We start from the raw sequence: 14,604 nt of genomic DNA on the forward strand, positions 1-14,604 counted from the left end.
TTATTAGACGTAACGTTTTTTAAAAAGAGTGGATGATTTTGCCATCGATTTGTGTCCTACATTGTAATCTCCACCTTTCTTCTTTCATCCTTCAGCAGACGACACTCCTCCAGTCCTCCTTCAATGTCCATGGCAGCTGCCGCCATTCCTGCGTTAACCTTTCAGTCAGCATCTATTTCAACAACAAATCATTCGGTTTCTCCCAGGCGCCACTACCTTTTCAACCTCAAACCCAGTTCCGCGAAGGATAGGTGTTTGCCCCTTTGCGCAACTCACGCTTCCGTTTCCCCGATGGAGGGATTCTTCGCAAACGACGATTCGAACGATAAGGGAAATGGAGATAAAAATTTGGATGCTGCTCAATACGAAGCTCTGCTCAAAGGCGGTGAGCAGGTGACCTCTGTTTTCGAAGAAATGATCACGCTTGTAAGTTTTGTTAAATTATCCCTACTTTCACGGTATTTTGTTATTAGATTATTAAGGTGGATATGCCCTGATGGCTGATGCTGATATGTGCAGTTAGCGGACATGAATATGGATGAAGCATCTGAGGAGGTAGCAGTGCAATTGGCTGCACAGGGAGTGATTGGCAAAAGAGTGGATGAAATGGAAGGAGGGTTTATGATGGCTCTTGATTACATGATAAATCTCGCTGAAAAGGACCAGGATGATAAGGTGAGTGGATTGTGTTTGGATCGTGCTCTTAATTCATTTCAAAATTGTGAACGATATTATTTTGGTTAACTAGATAAGAAATCCACCAACAATGTAAACGCATTGACTAATGTTGTGTTAATTTGTTGAATGTTTTATACTGAACTGTAAAATCATGTTGAACTACGGTGTATATTTGCGAGCTGATATGTTGAGTGATTATATCCTGAACAACAAAAATCCACATGTAAATACCACAATATTTGACAATGTTGAATTTTGTGGTTCAGCACAAGATTCGGTTTTTGTTGAAATTATGAGTAAATAAAAATGTTGCCCCTCCTTATCAGCTTAAGGTTTTAGTCGAGGCAGCCATGTAATATGTCATCACATATTGGGATCGCCCAATTGGAAACATAGCCACATAGAGTGAGAGCGCGTGTTGGAATATCATCTCCGTATCAGCTTAAGTTTTTAGGTAAAGTGATCATTTAATGGTAATATTGTGTGATATTCTTTGGAACTATTGTTCTTTTGACTCTTGGCTGAACTTCGTTAGTCAATCCAAACCTATTTTATTGCACGGATGGAGCTTTAGGGCTTTAGCATGTACAGAAATAACATGTGAAGTATTGGACTCTTGCTCGCTTTGGCAGTTCGGCTGTAGTTTCTGTGACTCTTGTTGTTGCTGATACTATGCAGTGGGCTATGTGTTATGACATGAAACATTGGTTGGGCTTCATTTGTCCATGTAAATAACATTCTTTTTGTTCCATCCATTGATCACTCTGTCAATTGCACAAGCATGGTTATCTTCACATGTTCATCATTTCCTTCTCAGAGGAAGTCTCTCTTGGAGGTGATTAAAGAGACTGTGTTATCTCATCTCACGAAAAAATGCCCCCCTCATGTAAGAAACTCAGCAACCTTTTTTTTTTTCCTAAAAGAAGAAGAAGACAAATCACTATGAGATCCCTTTCCTAAAGTTCTTGCTAATGGAAAGGAACTTTTGTTCGACATGTTCTCAGGTTCAAGTTATTGGCCTACTTTGCAGAACTCCGAAGAAAGAGAGCAGGCATGAATTGCTGAGGCGAGTGGCTGCCGGTGGTGGTGTCTTTGAGGGGGGGAATGGCACAAAAGTTCATCTTCCAGGAGCAAATTTGAATCAAATAGCTAACCAGGCTGATGATCTTCTTGAGGTTGCCTCTTTGAAGTTAGTCAATTTGCTTCATTGTTTTCTCATGCATGGTTTATTATTGTGCCTAAGCAGGTTGTTTCCTTATCAACTATTTTTTCCGTCCCACGTATCATGTCTTGTACACTGCATATGGGAAATTTTAGAAGTAATAAGTAAATAATTTAAAAATGTATTAGTTAATTACAATACAATACAAATAATTATAGATTAAGATAACTAATTAGTTTAATTAAAATTAAGAAATTTAAAATGTGATAAAAGTGTATAATCTTTCGACAGACTGAATTGGCAAGTGGCAACATGGACAGGAGATGTGGGACCCTGTATTTCACTATGAACAAATAGAAAAAACACATTTTATGATTTTTGTGATTGAGCTTGTATGGTGTTGTAAATTGTTTGGATAAACAGAGTTGGTCCTTTGATATTCATAGTTAGATTCTAGATAATAAGACAAAGTTTTAAGACTAGGGATTGATTCAGTTGTAAAATCATGTTACAAATTACAATGTTGATAGTAGCTACAAATACAATTCATAATATTTTCATGCTCCTTCCTCTCTGGGCCTTTCCTGAATAACTTGTCTGCAGACAATGGAATCCCGTCCCGTCATTCCTGATCGGAAGCTACTTGCGAGGCTTGTTTTAATCAGAGAAGAGGCCAGGAACATGATGGGAGGTGGAATACTGGATGAAAGAAATGATCGTGGTCTCAACACTCTTCCTGAATCGGAGGTTCACTGTTTTCTGTTCATCATTATCGATCTGTTGTGAAGCTGTTTCCAAATCCCATTCACTTTAAAATCTATTTTGATTTCACAGGTGAACTTTTTGACCAAACTTGTTGCCTTAAGACCAGGGCAAACAGTGCGCGACATGATAAAAACTGTCATGCAAGGAAAAGATGAAGGTGCAGAAAGTTCCGAGAGCAAAGACGATGTAAGAGCAGAAAATATTCCTGAGGGAATAGCGGGAAGGGTGAGCTATGATATTTACTTCTTAGTTTATGGGATTTTCATGGTCCATGTGATGCATGAGTTTGACTTCAGGTTTTGATATATCCAGGGTAGCGTTAGCGGCCGCAAGGCATTGCCTGTGCGTCCTGGAATGTTTCTTGAAACTGTTTCTAAGGTAACAAACGGTATTCTTTAGATGTTGATATCTTTGTTTCTTATAAAAATGCATCCACCTAGTAAAAGGAAAAAAAGAATAAACTTATGTATGACCCGCCAAGTCCTTATATGGATGAATATCATAATTATTGGATTCTCTATAAGAGACATGAATATTTTGCTTATATTGCTTGGAAATCAGGTATTAGGTGGCATATATGCAGGAAATGTACCTGGAATTACGGCACAGCATCTAGAATGGGTGAGCCTCTCTCTCCCTTTCTTACTACTTACTACCATCTCTCAGCTCAAAACAACACAATAAAGAAATCACAAGTTAGTTGTGTGTAAGAAATGAATTAGATGAGAGTGAAGTGAGTGTATGGTTGTCATAGATGGCTGTTACGTTTGTATTTTAAAAAATGCTTGTAATTTCTTACACTTTGGATTCCGTACGTACCCCTGAAACATCTCTTAGAAACTTGTTGTACTAGCTTTAATTGTTGCGTTCAGGTAGTCATTTTGAGAATCTGCTGTAGTCCAGTCCAGTCCAGTCCATTTTGTTTGTCATGTGATGTTGAAGATTGTTACTTGAGTATAGTTTTGTCCCTACTAGTTGATATCAGATGATTTTTCCCTGTAAAAAAAGATCAGCGCTGAACCATTTAATTCTTGGTCTTATCACAGGTTCATCACAACACACTCCAAATACTTGAAGAAATTGCATTCTAGATTTCCTCTGCAGGCAGGGAAGGAAAGGGAACCATTTTATTTTGGCAAGCGAAATGCTGATTCTACTTTTCCTTGCCAAAAAAAGGTATGTCAACCATTTTACATGTCTGTAATGTTACCTGCATGTCTCTCTGTCTGTCCTTGGCACAGATAGATAGGGATAGGGATAGGGATAGGGATAGGGTGATGAATCACTCAATCACATATAGGGAGGGAGGGAATCATGAAGCATGTATCATGGACCATGTATCTTCTTCAAGTTTGATGCTGTGGAGTGATGATGTGTAAAATCAATTTCATGAATGAAATCAGTTTGATCGATCAAAGATTTTTAGTTCAAAAATTGGGCACAGGCTTTCCTCCTTAATTATATATCGTGGTCGTGTTTTTTGTTAATCTAGTCCTGGGAGATAGTTGTATTTCTTCAATCTCAGTGCCTTGCCTGTTATTAGTTTCTTACTAGGGGGGGTAGTTTATTTTGCAAGCTGTTTGCTTTCCCTTCCATACCCAATACCATACATGGTTTGTCACTAACTATCTATGCTCCTCCTCAAAACAAACTTACATAGATAGATGGTTGTCTCCTCCACCATTGAATTGAATAGCTCCAAATCCTTCAATTCAGTTAACAAATTGAGGGATTATAATTAAGCAACATCCAATCCAATCCAGTCTAGTCCAGTCCAGTCCAATCTTTCAATCATGAACCAAATGGGTGCTGTGCTGAATAATAGTAGTACTCACATTTTTGAGCTGTAGTCAGTCTCCTTTAATGATGGTGGATGATAATCAAGCAGAGCAATGATGGCAGGGCCCCTGGGTGGGCTGGATTCCTTCCTAATTGCAAATTAATTAATTAACCAAAGCAAACCATGTGTGGGAATGGACCTGCCTTGCCTTCACTGTGGGACCACACAACAAACACAAACACAAAGCGAGGTTGCGAGGTCATGGATGGTAGTCACTCTTCTGTTCTTATATTAGTATTAGTATTAGTATTAGTAGTACATTGGATGTGTATGCAATTAATTAATTAATTAGTTATGTTGATGTTCTAAAAGGTGAGAGAGAAGCACATGGACCTAGGTGCAAGAAAGAAAAGGCTTTTTCCAGAAAAAGGTAAGAAAAAGCTAGCCAGCCACATGTATGTATGTATGTATGTGTACGTGTATTGCACACACTAAAATAAATAAATATACTAAGTATAGTATGTGTGTTTCACTTGACTCTTCTTCTTCTTCGGTCAGCACATTCATATCATATGTTATGTTATGTATCTTCTTCTTCTAATCTTCCTTCCCACTTGGTTATTATTACGTCTGTCCCTACCATGTTGTCGCCTTCCTTCATTGCCTTAATTATTTTCATGTCAATATATACATACGTTCCTCTGTGATGGATGGATTTGGGTGTTGGTGTTGGTCCACGTGAGCTGCTTAATTTTCCTTGAGGATTATTTATGATGGATGGATGATGACGACTCATAGTCATGGCAATTGCCAGCCAACCCAACCCAAGCCAGCATTTGAAACTTGTTTGTATTTCATGAATTCCAAAACTATTCATTATATGTATATATTGTGATTCTCGATCTTCCTAAACCGTAAGAGTAATTTGTACAAATTCTCAACCAAACAATTAATGCGGATAAAAATCAAAGATTAAGAATATATAACAGAAATATATATAAAAAATTAAAAGAAAATTGCTCAAGCGATGAAGTAGGCTTAGATCGTAGTCTCTCTTTCGCCAACTTCAAGTCGTCCTACAAGGTAACCCACGAAAGTGTCGATTGTGGTGGTTCCTAACACGAAGTGACCCAAGAACCCTAAAGTGATCCTCGCACACGCAGTGTATCAGGACATAAAAATAATGAGAGAAGTCGGTAGGCATATGCAGTAAGTTCGTCGCTCAAAGAAGAGAATATCGAACTGGTTTTATGTTTTCTCCCGAACCCCAAACCCATATATATATATATGAGAGTTGAACGGATAGATCCCAAAAGAGAAGGAAACAACCTTACATTATCAACGGCCAGACGGACTCGATCGATTTAGAAAAAAATAGGGACAAGCACCGAGAGTGACGAGCAAATTTAGGAGTGATTCAAATTTCGAATAGAATGAGGGATAGAGTGGATCGGTTCTGATTTAAGAAGAGAAATAAAAAATTAGACAAACCTAGTCAGTGTGGGTTCGGGTCGGACATGGTTGACTCGGGTCGGGTCGGATCGGATTTGGGTCGAGGTTGAAGCACATCAACAATCTCCACCTTGTTTCTGGTCGACCCTCGTGTTTACATTGGAGGGCAATTGGGAGTGGGAACATACTATCATCATCGTCATTATTTCTGCAATCTCAACACGAAGTCAATCCAGCAGAGCATATATTAATCATAGAGAAATAATACATGCAATCAATGAAGAACAAACATGGTTCTAATCAAATGTATCAAAATTTAACACATTTAAACATGACTGAAACTTAGAAATAGACAAGCATTTAGTTCCCATATCAGCATGGTTAAATTGAGAAGGTATCTTTTCAAGTTTAACTAACCCTTTTACAACTATGTCGCATATAAAATGAAACCTAACGTCTATGTTTTTGGTTCTATCATGAAAAAATAGGGTTTTTGCATAATTGGATTCCAGACTGACTATCAGAATAAACTGTCACTCAATATTTCAATTTCAAAAAGCAAACCTTTTAACCACATCACTTCTTTTAGAGTCTCAGTTATTGCAATATATTTTGATTCAGTAGTAGATAGAGCAACAATATGTTGGAGTTAGGATTTCCAACTTATACATGAGTCACACAAAGTAAACACATAAGACGTTGTAGATTTTCTACTGTCTCTATCATTCGCATAATTAAAATTCACATCATCTCTCAATTTTACTCCTTCTACATATTTTTCAAATTTTAGCCCTAAGTTACTAGAACCACATAAATATCTAAGTAACCACTTGACTGCATTTCAATGTTTAGTTCTAGGATTAGACATAAAATGACTCAAACAACTCGCATAATATGCAATATCAGGTCTAGTGCAAATCATCAAGTACATCATAGAGCTATAGCATTCGAATGTGGCATATCTTTCATGTAATTCATATCAGATTCAGACTTAGGACATTGTTCTTTGGTTAGCACAAAATGAGAAACTAGAGGCACATTATTCGACTTTGCATTAGACATACATAATCGTTTCAAGACTTTCTCAATTTTTGCAGATTGATTCAACAAAAATATTGTGGGAAAGATCAGAAGAGCAATACATGGAAAAATCTTTCTCAAACAAACTGTTTTTACTTGAAAAGTTTTTCCGATTTAAACTTTATTTGAATTGATATATTGATGAAAATTTAGATGTTTTTAGAAAATTAATTCAAGACATTAAAAAGAAACGCGATAAGAATATTGATGAATATACCCCATTGTTCTTTTGAATGTAATTCCCGATTCTTATTCAGATGTTAAGTCTGCTATCAAATATGACAGAGATAGTATAAATTTTGAAACTGTCATGAATGGATTAAAAAGCAAAGAACTTGATCTGCATGCAAATAAAAGTAATAAACATACTAGTGGTGAAGTGATGTTAGCTAGGGGTAGGTTACAAGTTAGAAAAAATACAGAAAATCAAAAGAATAGGGGAAAGAACAATGAAAGATCTAGGTCTAAATCTAGGACTAAGAATAGAAGGTGTTGCAACTGTGGAGAACCCAATCATTATGCTAAGCAATGTTCACATCCTAAGAACTTTAGAACCAACAAAATGAGCATGCTAATATGACTATAAGAAATGAATATGTAGGAGATGTTTTCATGGTTAAAGGACATTGTGCTATTGTTAGTACTATATGTTCTAACGAGTGATTACTTAATTCTGTGTGTACTTTCCACATGTCTCCTTTGAAAAACTTGTTTTCAAACTATAGATCTATTTCGCATGCTAGTGTTTCAATGGCAAATGAAAAACTTTGTAAAGTTGTTGAAATAGGTGATATATGTCTAAAGTTTGACTTTGGCTATGTGTTAACCTTAAGAAATGTTAGGCATGTTCTTGATTTGTGCAATAACTTGATTTCATGTATTGCACTAGATGAAAGTGGATTAATTGGAAAATAGGAAAATTGTGTTATGAAAGTCTTAAAGGGGTCATTTGTTACATTTAAGACCGTTAGACAAAACAATTTATATATTGCTTATGCTCAACCAAATTGCATGCCAAATATGAATTTTGTTGTTAATGATAAACTGAATTGTGACATAGAAGATTAGGCTATAATAGTGATAAAGGTCTTGAAATCTTAAAGAAAAATAGTTTTCTTGGAAATGATAAGATTATTATTGTGCATTTTTGTGACTTATGTATTTATGGTAAGCAACATAGGGTAAAATTTGATTTGTCCCATGCCCCTAAAGTGCCTAAATGTAAGGATGTGCTTGAATATTTGCATGTTGATGTATGAGATCCAGCTCCTATTCCTACTCAAGGTGGGAGTTGTTACTTTCTGTCGATAATTGATGAATTTTCATGAGAAGTTTGGATTTTTTATTAGAACAAAAATCAGATGTTTTTGAAAATTTTCAAGCATGGAAAAAGTTAATAGAAGACCAAAGAAAGTGTACTAAATTTTTTAGAATAGATAATGGTCTTGAGTTTTGCAATAAGTGGTTTGATTCATTATGTACTAAATCAGGTATAACTAGACATAAGACAGTTCCTTATACACCCCAGCGGAATAGGGTGGCGGAACGAATGAATCGAACTCTTATTGAAAGGGTAAGGAGCATGTTAAGCTCATCGGGTCTTTCAAAGAGTTTTTGGCAGGAAGCTGTAATTACGACTGCATATCTGATTAATAGGTCTCATTTTGTGCCACTTAGGGGTAAGTGTCCTAAATCTGTATGGTCGGGTAAGAAACTTGATCTTTCCAATTTGAAAGTGTTTGGTTGTGCTGCATATGTTTTATATAAAGATGATAAACTTGAACCTAGAGTTGTGAAATGTGTTTTCTTATGTTATCCTTTAGGAGTTAAAGGATATATGCTATGGTTAAAAGATGAACTAGGTTTCAAGATACTAATTAGCAAAGATGTTACCTTTAATGAAAATGAGACGTCTTGTCTGAATGTGCCAAATATTGAAATTAACTTGACTTCTAATGAGGTGGAGCCAAATAAATTGGAAAGTTCTGAAAAACTGCATGAAAAATCTGATTCTCATGATAAGTTGCTTGAAAATATCTTACCTAATGCTAAAAACTCTGAATCATAATATGAGATCATAGAAAAACTATCAACTAACAAGAGATAGTACTAAGAGAACCACTAAGCAACCGTCTAAATTTGATGAATATGACTTGACTTCCTATGTTTTTTAGTGTATTCGAGACGTTAGATGGAAATGAACCTGAGTCCTATGAAGAAGCTTTTTAAATCTAAACATGCTGAAAAATGGCTAAATGCAATGCGTGATAAAATGAATTCTTTGCATGTTAATAATACGTGGATTCTGTTCCTAAGTCTGCTAACTGCTCTATTGTTGACAGCAAATGGATTTTCAAAGTCAAAAATGATAATGATAATGTTATATTTAAAGCTAGATTGGTAGCAAAATGATTCACTCAAAAAGAAAGGATTGATTACTCTGAGATTTTCTCACTTGTGGTTAAATATACTACTGTTAGGATCATGCTTGTCTTAGTTGCTCACTTTAATTAGGAATTAGAACAAATAGATGTTAAAACTGCTTTCCTACTTAGTGATCTAAGTGAGAAAATTTACTTGAAACAACATTGGTATCAGAGCTAAGGTCAAAAGCTGAACACATGTTGAATTTGCAATCCTAGGTGTAAATAGAAATTGGTAAAATTGCCCCAATCGGTAACGGATGGCTAACCATTGAACTTTCTATGTGTTAGATAATCATTGGGTATTCATGATTGATATTATATGATTAATTGTGTGATACTACTATCACGTAAATGGATGCTCCAAGAGCGAGTAAGTAGCTGACCACTGATAATTAGTATACAAATCCAAATCCCACATTGGAATATTAGAATAAACTTCCACACCTTATTAGTTTCAAATGAACTCCACTAGTATGAAGCTTTTTTTAAGAAGTCCAAAAACAAATCCGTGCGGGCTAGCCCAAAGCGGACAATATCACACTAGTGTTGAGTTGGTTTAATCTCAACAGTATGATCTATTATATTGATCTCACCAGTGTTTTTGAAGGTTTGACTCTACTCCACACATGATAATGATAAAGAATTTGCGTTTGCTGTTATGTTCACTAGAAAATCTTACCAACAATAACAATTAAATTTAAATTATACTAATATTTTTCAATAAAAAAAATCACATATAAAAAAATTTAAAAATTAAAAATAAAAATAAATAAAAGAGCTCAACACACCTTAAATTAACTGTTGTTATTGTGCGGTTTTAATAATACAAATAATCGAAACAATATATATTTCAATTGATATCAATACATAATATATACTAATACAGCATATATAAATATATACTAATACAACATATATAAAATAAAAAAATATATATTACATGCTAACACTCAATAAATATGTATTGTTTGCTTCATTCTTATGTGTTTGTTGTATTATTTTTATATATTGATTGAGATGATTAGTATGGTGTTGATCAATCTTCATCAACACCTTAACTTTTCCACTTTAGTATATATTCAAAATAGTTTGGACAAAATTTGAATAAAAAAGATTAGGTGTGTTTAGTTACATTATATCTATTTTGGTATAATATTATACAAGAGTTACATTATGTCTATTTTGGTACGAAAAGCATTTGTCTTTTTTTATCAAATATATCATATGAAAAATTATTTTTTATTTACAAAGTTCTTACAAATATTTATTTCTTATTGATGTTTGTATTGGATATGAATAAGAGGGTCTTCAACGAAATACTTAAGTCTATTGACAATGAGTCATTTAGTCCTCTTCATATACACATTCTATCATACTTCCATTTCATATTAGACTTATACAATAAATTATATTTAAACACACAAAATACATCATTAATCATTCTAAGAATATACTAAAATCCCAGACATTACATTCATATACCATAGATTCATGCATAAATGAAAATATCTCAAATGTTGAATTTTTATCTAAGTATATCATACGTTTCAAATATTTGAAAATTAAGGTGTCCTAGGATTGAACCATTCAATTCAGTTGAATACACGAAGGTAATGTATACATTGAATCTACCATTTATTTTAGTTCGTACTTGACACGTTACAAGTGATGTGTCTCTATCCATTCGTAAGCATATCAAAAGCAATTTCGAACTCTCTTGAAGCAAAAAAAATATCTTTCAATCTTGCTTTTAAATTAGCAATTTTTCAAAGAAGTTATTAAGAGAATAAATCACAATCTACCTTTCTTGCAGGTCCAAACGCAAACATGTGATGAATTTACAATAAGTGTTGCACTTCTTTTCTTGTCCGGAACGATTTATGAAAGCACTAGCTGACTTCTTATCAGATAGTCAGGATTCATCATGACAGGAGCTTTTGCTCATGGAGCTCCGTGTCTCAATCCCAGTGTGGCTGATCGTCCGACGTCATTCCTTGCAGCAACCACTAGAATATTACAGAACGGGGGGAGTTATTGTCTATCGTCAGCCTCCAGGCGTTGGGCGGACGTAAAACTTATTTAGGCTTCTTTCCTTAATTTGCTCATCGATACGATAGGCGGGCGAAGGGCTAAGCCACTAATGTATGCGTTCCAATCTCCAAATTGTGAGATTTCCACATTGAATTCAATTTCTAACATTGTAATATAAAAGAATTGGGTGTCTCATTAGTAGATATACATAAACTTTAATCCAATATCAATTGACGACTTGTGTACTAAGTTTTCAGCCAACCCTTTTGTCAAATTGTCAGCTAGATTATCTTGTGACCGAGATCACCCCATTCATGATTGATTCACGAATCATACTATGTCAAACACCCATGTGTTTAGACTTTCCATTATAGATTTGGTTGTATGTAATCGCCAAAGTTGCTAGTGATCATTGCGAATAGAAATGTGTGATACCGATTTCTTCATAATAAAATCTAATAAATCATCTTGCAAAGTCATTATGCTTCTTTACCCGTATGCAACTAAAGCCATTAATTCAAATTTCATTGTAAAATGAGTCATATAATTAATTTTTTGGAAGCCCACCAAATAGCACCTCCCCCAAGAAAGAATACACATCAAGATGTGGAAGACTGATTTTCCTCAACCCAGCTAGTATTCCAATATCTTTCTAACACTGAAGAAAATCCACAGTACGACAAACCATAGTTAACAATAGACTTGAATATTTTATTAAACATTTTTTGCAGTTCAAAAATTTTGCAAATGCAATCTTTTTTATTATTCATTCCCCACACAATTTAAAGAACCCCCATATTGTAGCAAGAGCGTGTAGATTATGTCTTTCTGACAACCTACATTTTTTTCAGCGTTTGGAATGCTTTCGATTTGTGGCAAAATTAATAATTGCAGCTAAATATAGTAGCCAAAAAAATTCATTGAGAATTCTCATGTCCATTTTAGATTCTCCCATAAGATTATACAACTAGATTATAAACAATCAGAACAATCCCATTTTAGCATTAATTTTTGTAAATTTCGAGATGTTCCTTGCATCAATTTTATGGATTTGCAACATCCAATTAAAAAATATCAATCATAAAAAAAATTAATCAAGCATTTGAACACAATGTAAGTAGATCAACTTAATATTAACATGCTTAAATTACAACCCAACACTTGACATATTAGGCAACGTCGATCATACATTATTGATGTACACACATGTTTTAATCTCTTAAGACATTAAATTTTAATTACTTGCATTAACTAATTATCAATTCTATACACGTCTTGATAGTCAAGACATAAACCACTGATTATTCACAATAATTTGAATCCATTCGACTTCTTAAAGTAAGGTGAAAGAGATTGTAAATCTATATGGAGGGATTTTAAGAAAGAATATTTTGTATATTTCTTGTGTATTTCAATTCCAGACTCGGTTTCTTTCAATTTCAAATTAATTTCCGTATTTATAGAAATACGGAAGTACTATGTCAAAAAAATATGATTGAAAGATATCTTTTCAATTGAAATATTTAGTTTTTTTAAGGAAAACAAAATACAATATCAAATAATTTCAATTAACCGGACTCAAAATTTGTTTAGTTTTATTTGAGTTTGAATTTTTTATTTATTTTTAATTTAAATAATATTTTAATATGATATTTTTAAAAATAAATTTTATATTAAAAATCGTGCCGATTGAACAATATTATTTTCTATTTCAAAAGAAAATCAAATACTCCTTCCATATCGGGTAAGTTGACTCATATGGTTAGGGATACAATATTTTAGACATGGTAATTTAATATGTATTTATATTAGTTATAACATTAGTTTTTTATACAAGTGTTGTAGTATTTTAAAATAAAAATTAATATATATGATTAAAAAAAATTAAATATATATATTTAAATATTTTAAATACTATATTTCAAGAAAATATATATAATATGGATATAGTTTGTAGAGAATAAAATTTTACACTTCCTCTGTCCGCTTCTAAGGGTCACATTTATTTTTCGCGTCAATATACTTAAAAATAAAAATATTTTTATATTTGTATAATTTTCTGTACAAATGTTATTCTATTAGTATTATAAGACACTAATGGAAGTACTTTTGCAATTTTTTTAATTTGTACTATATTTTGATATAATAATTAATATTCAAAAATCAACACGCAAAAGTAAAGACCCTTTAGAACCAGACGAAGATAGTATATCATACAAAATAAATAAAATAATATACTCCCTCTGTCCTACAAGAAGGATATCAGTTTTTCATTTTTTTCTGTCCCAAAACAAGGATATCATTTTCTTTTTTAATAATTGTACTACCTACCTAATACAATTAATACTCTTACAACTTCCAATATATTATACAAATGTCATTATTTTTATATTATACAATCTAATAGGGACATTTTTGTCATTTTAACTATAAACCAATATAATACTAATATTCAAATATTTACGTGCAAAAAGTAAGCGTCATTTTTCTTCCAAGACGGAGGTAGTAGTTGTTTATCTTAATTAACATAAACTAATTTTATTTTTTTTTTAAAGTAGAAATTTTAAATACATATACAAAGATTTATTTATCAAGATGTAAAACTAAAGAGATTTTGAATGTTTTTTAAGTATATTTAAAGGGCGGCTGCTACAATGTTGAACAACACATTGTGTGTTGTTTAACAGTATATAATATTACTACATACATCACATTGTATATGTTAATATAATACAAATACAATATATGAACAAAGCACACATACTATAATCTTAATAGCACATCGTATTTTGTTTGACAGCACACAGTATTACTACAAATAACACATTATATATGTTAATATCATACAAATACAACATATGAACTAACAACACATGTTATAGTCTCATACAACAATACAACAATTAATTTTCACATATGGCATATTATTATATACAACACATTTGTTATTATTAAACTACACATACATTTATTATACACATCATGTGTTGTGTGTAATAATAATGTGTGTTATTTGTATATATAATGCATGCTGATTTTTTCAAATCAACAATGTAATCATCCTCATATTTAAGATAGTTAAATTTATCAAAAATAGAAATGAGTTATCTTATTTGAGAGTATGAGACGGATTAAAAAGAAAAATAAGTCATGTGGCGGGACGGAGAGTATCTTCCAATTTTTTTTTTCTTTTTACTTTTTTAAACAAAGGGTTTGTTTGCCCACAATTA

The 14,604-nt window shown here is 33.0% G+C and overlaps 1 protein-coding gene across 2 annotated transcripts; it reads left to right on the forward strand.

Moving 5' to 3' along the window:
- Positions 1–33: 33 nt before the first annotated feature.
- On the forward strand, positions 34–4,898 carry LOC127253826 (protein PEP-RELATED DEVELOPMENT ARRESTED 1, chloroplastic). Of its 2 annotated transcripts, XR_007839344.1 has the most exons (11): positions 34–426; positions 520–675; positions 1,496–1,564; positions 1,683–1,853; positions 2,444–2,587; positions 2,675–2,830; positions 2,918–2,983; positions 3,167–3,226; positions 3,652–3,781; positions 4,508–4,653; positions 4,758–4,898. XR_007839344.1 is itself a non-coding variant. In XM_051278599.1 (9 exons), exons 1-9 carry the CDS (start codon positions 124–126, stop codon positions 3,694–3,696), a joined length of 1,170 nt encoding a protein of 389 aa, XP_051134556.1. In that variant the 5' UTR covers positions 34–123; the 3' UTR covers positions 3,697–3,990. The 2 variants fall into 2 exon arrangements, 1 of the variants encoding a protein (XP_051134556.1); XM_051278599.1 differs by lacking the exons at positions 4,508–4,653; positions 4,758–4,898 and having other exon boundaries at positions 3,652–3,990.
- The last annotated feature ends 9,706 nt before the right edge of the window (positions 4,899–14,604 follow it).

The sequence above is a fragment of the Andrographis paniculata genome, unplaced genomic scaffold (assembly GCF_009805555.1).
Source record: "Andrographis paniculata isolate CXL003 unplaced genomic scaffold, ASM980555v1 Contig51END, whole genome shotgun sequence".
NCBI classification, from domain to species: Eukaryota; Viridiplantae; Streptophyta; class Magnoliopsida; order Lamiales; family Acanthaceae; genus Andrographis; species Andrographis paniculata.

Coding starts and splice junctions, on each gene's coding strand:
- LOC127253826 (XM_051278599.1), top strand. CDS start 124: ATGTCCATGGCAGCTGCCGCCATTCCTGCGTTAACCTTTCAGTCAGCA. Junction 427..519: donor TCGAAGAAATGATCACGCTT/GTAAGTTTTGTT, acceptor TGATATGTGCAG/TTAGCGGACATGAATATGGA. Junction 3,227..3,651: donor CGGCACAGCATCTAGAATGG/GTGAGCCTCTCT, acceptor GTCTTATCACAG/GTTCATCACAACACACTCCA.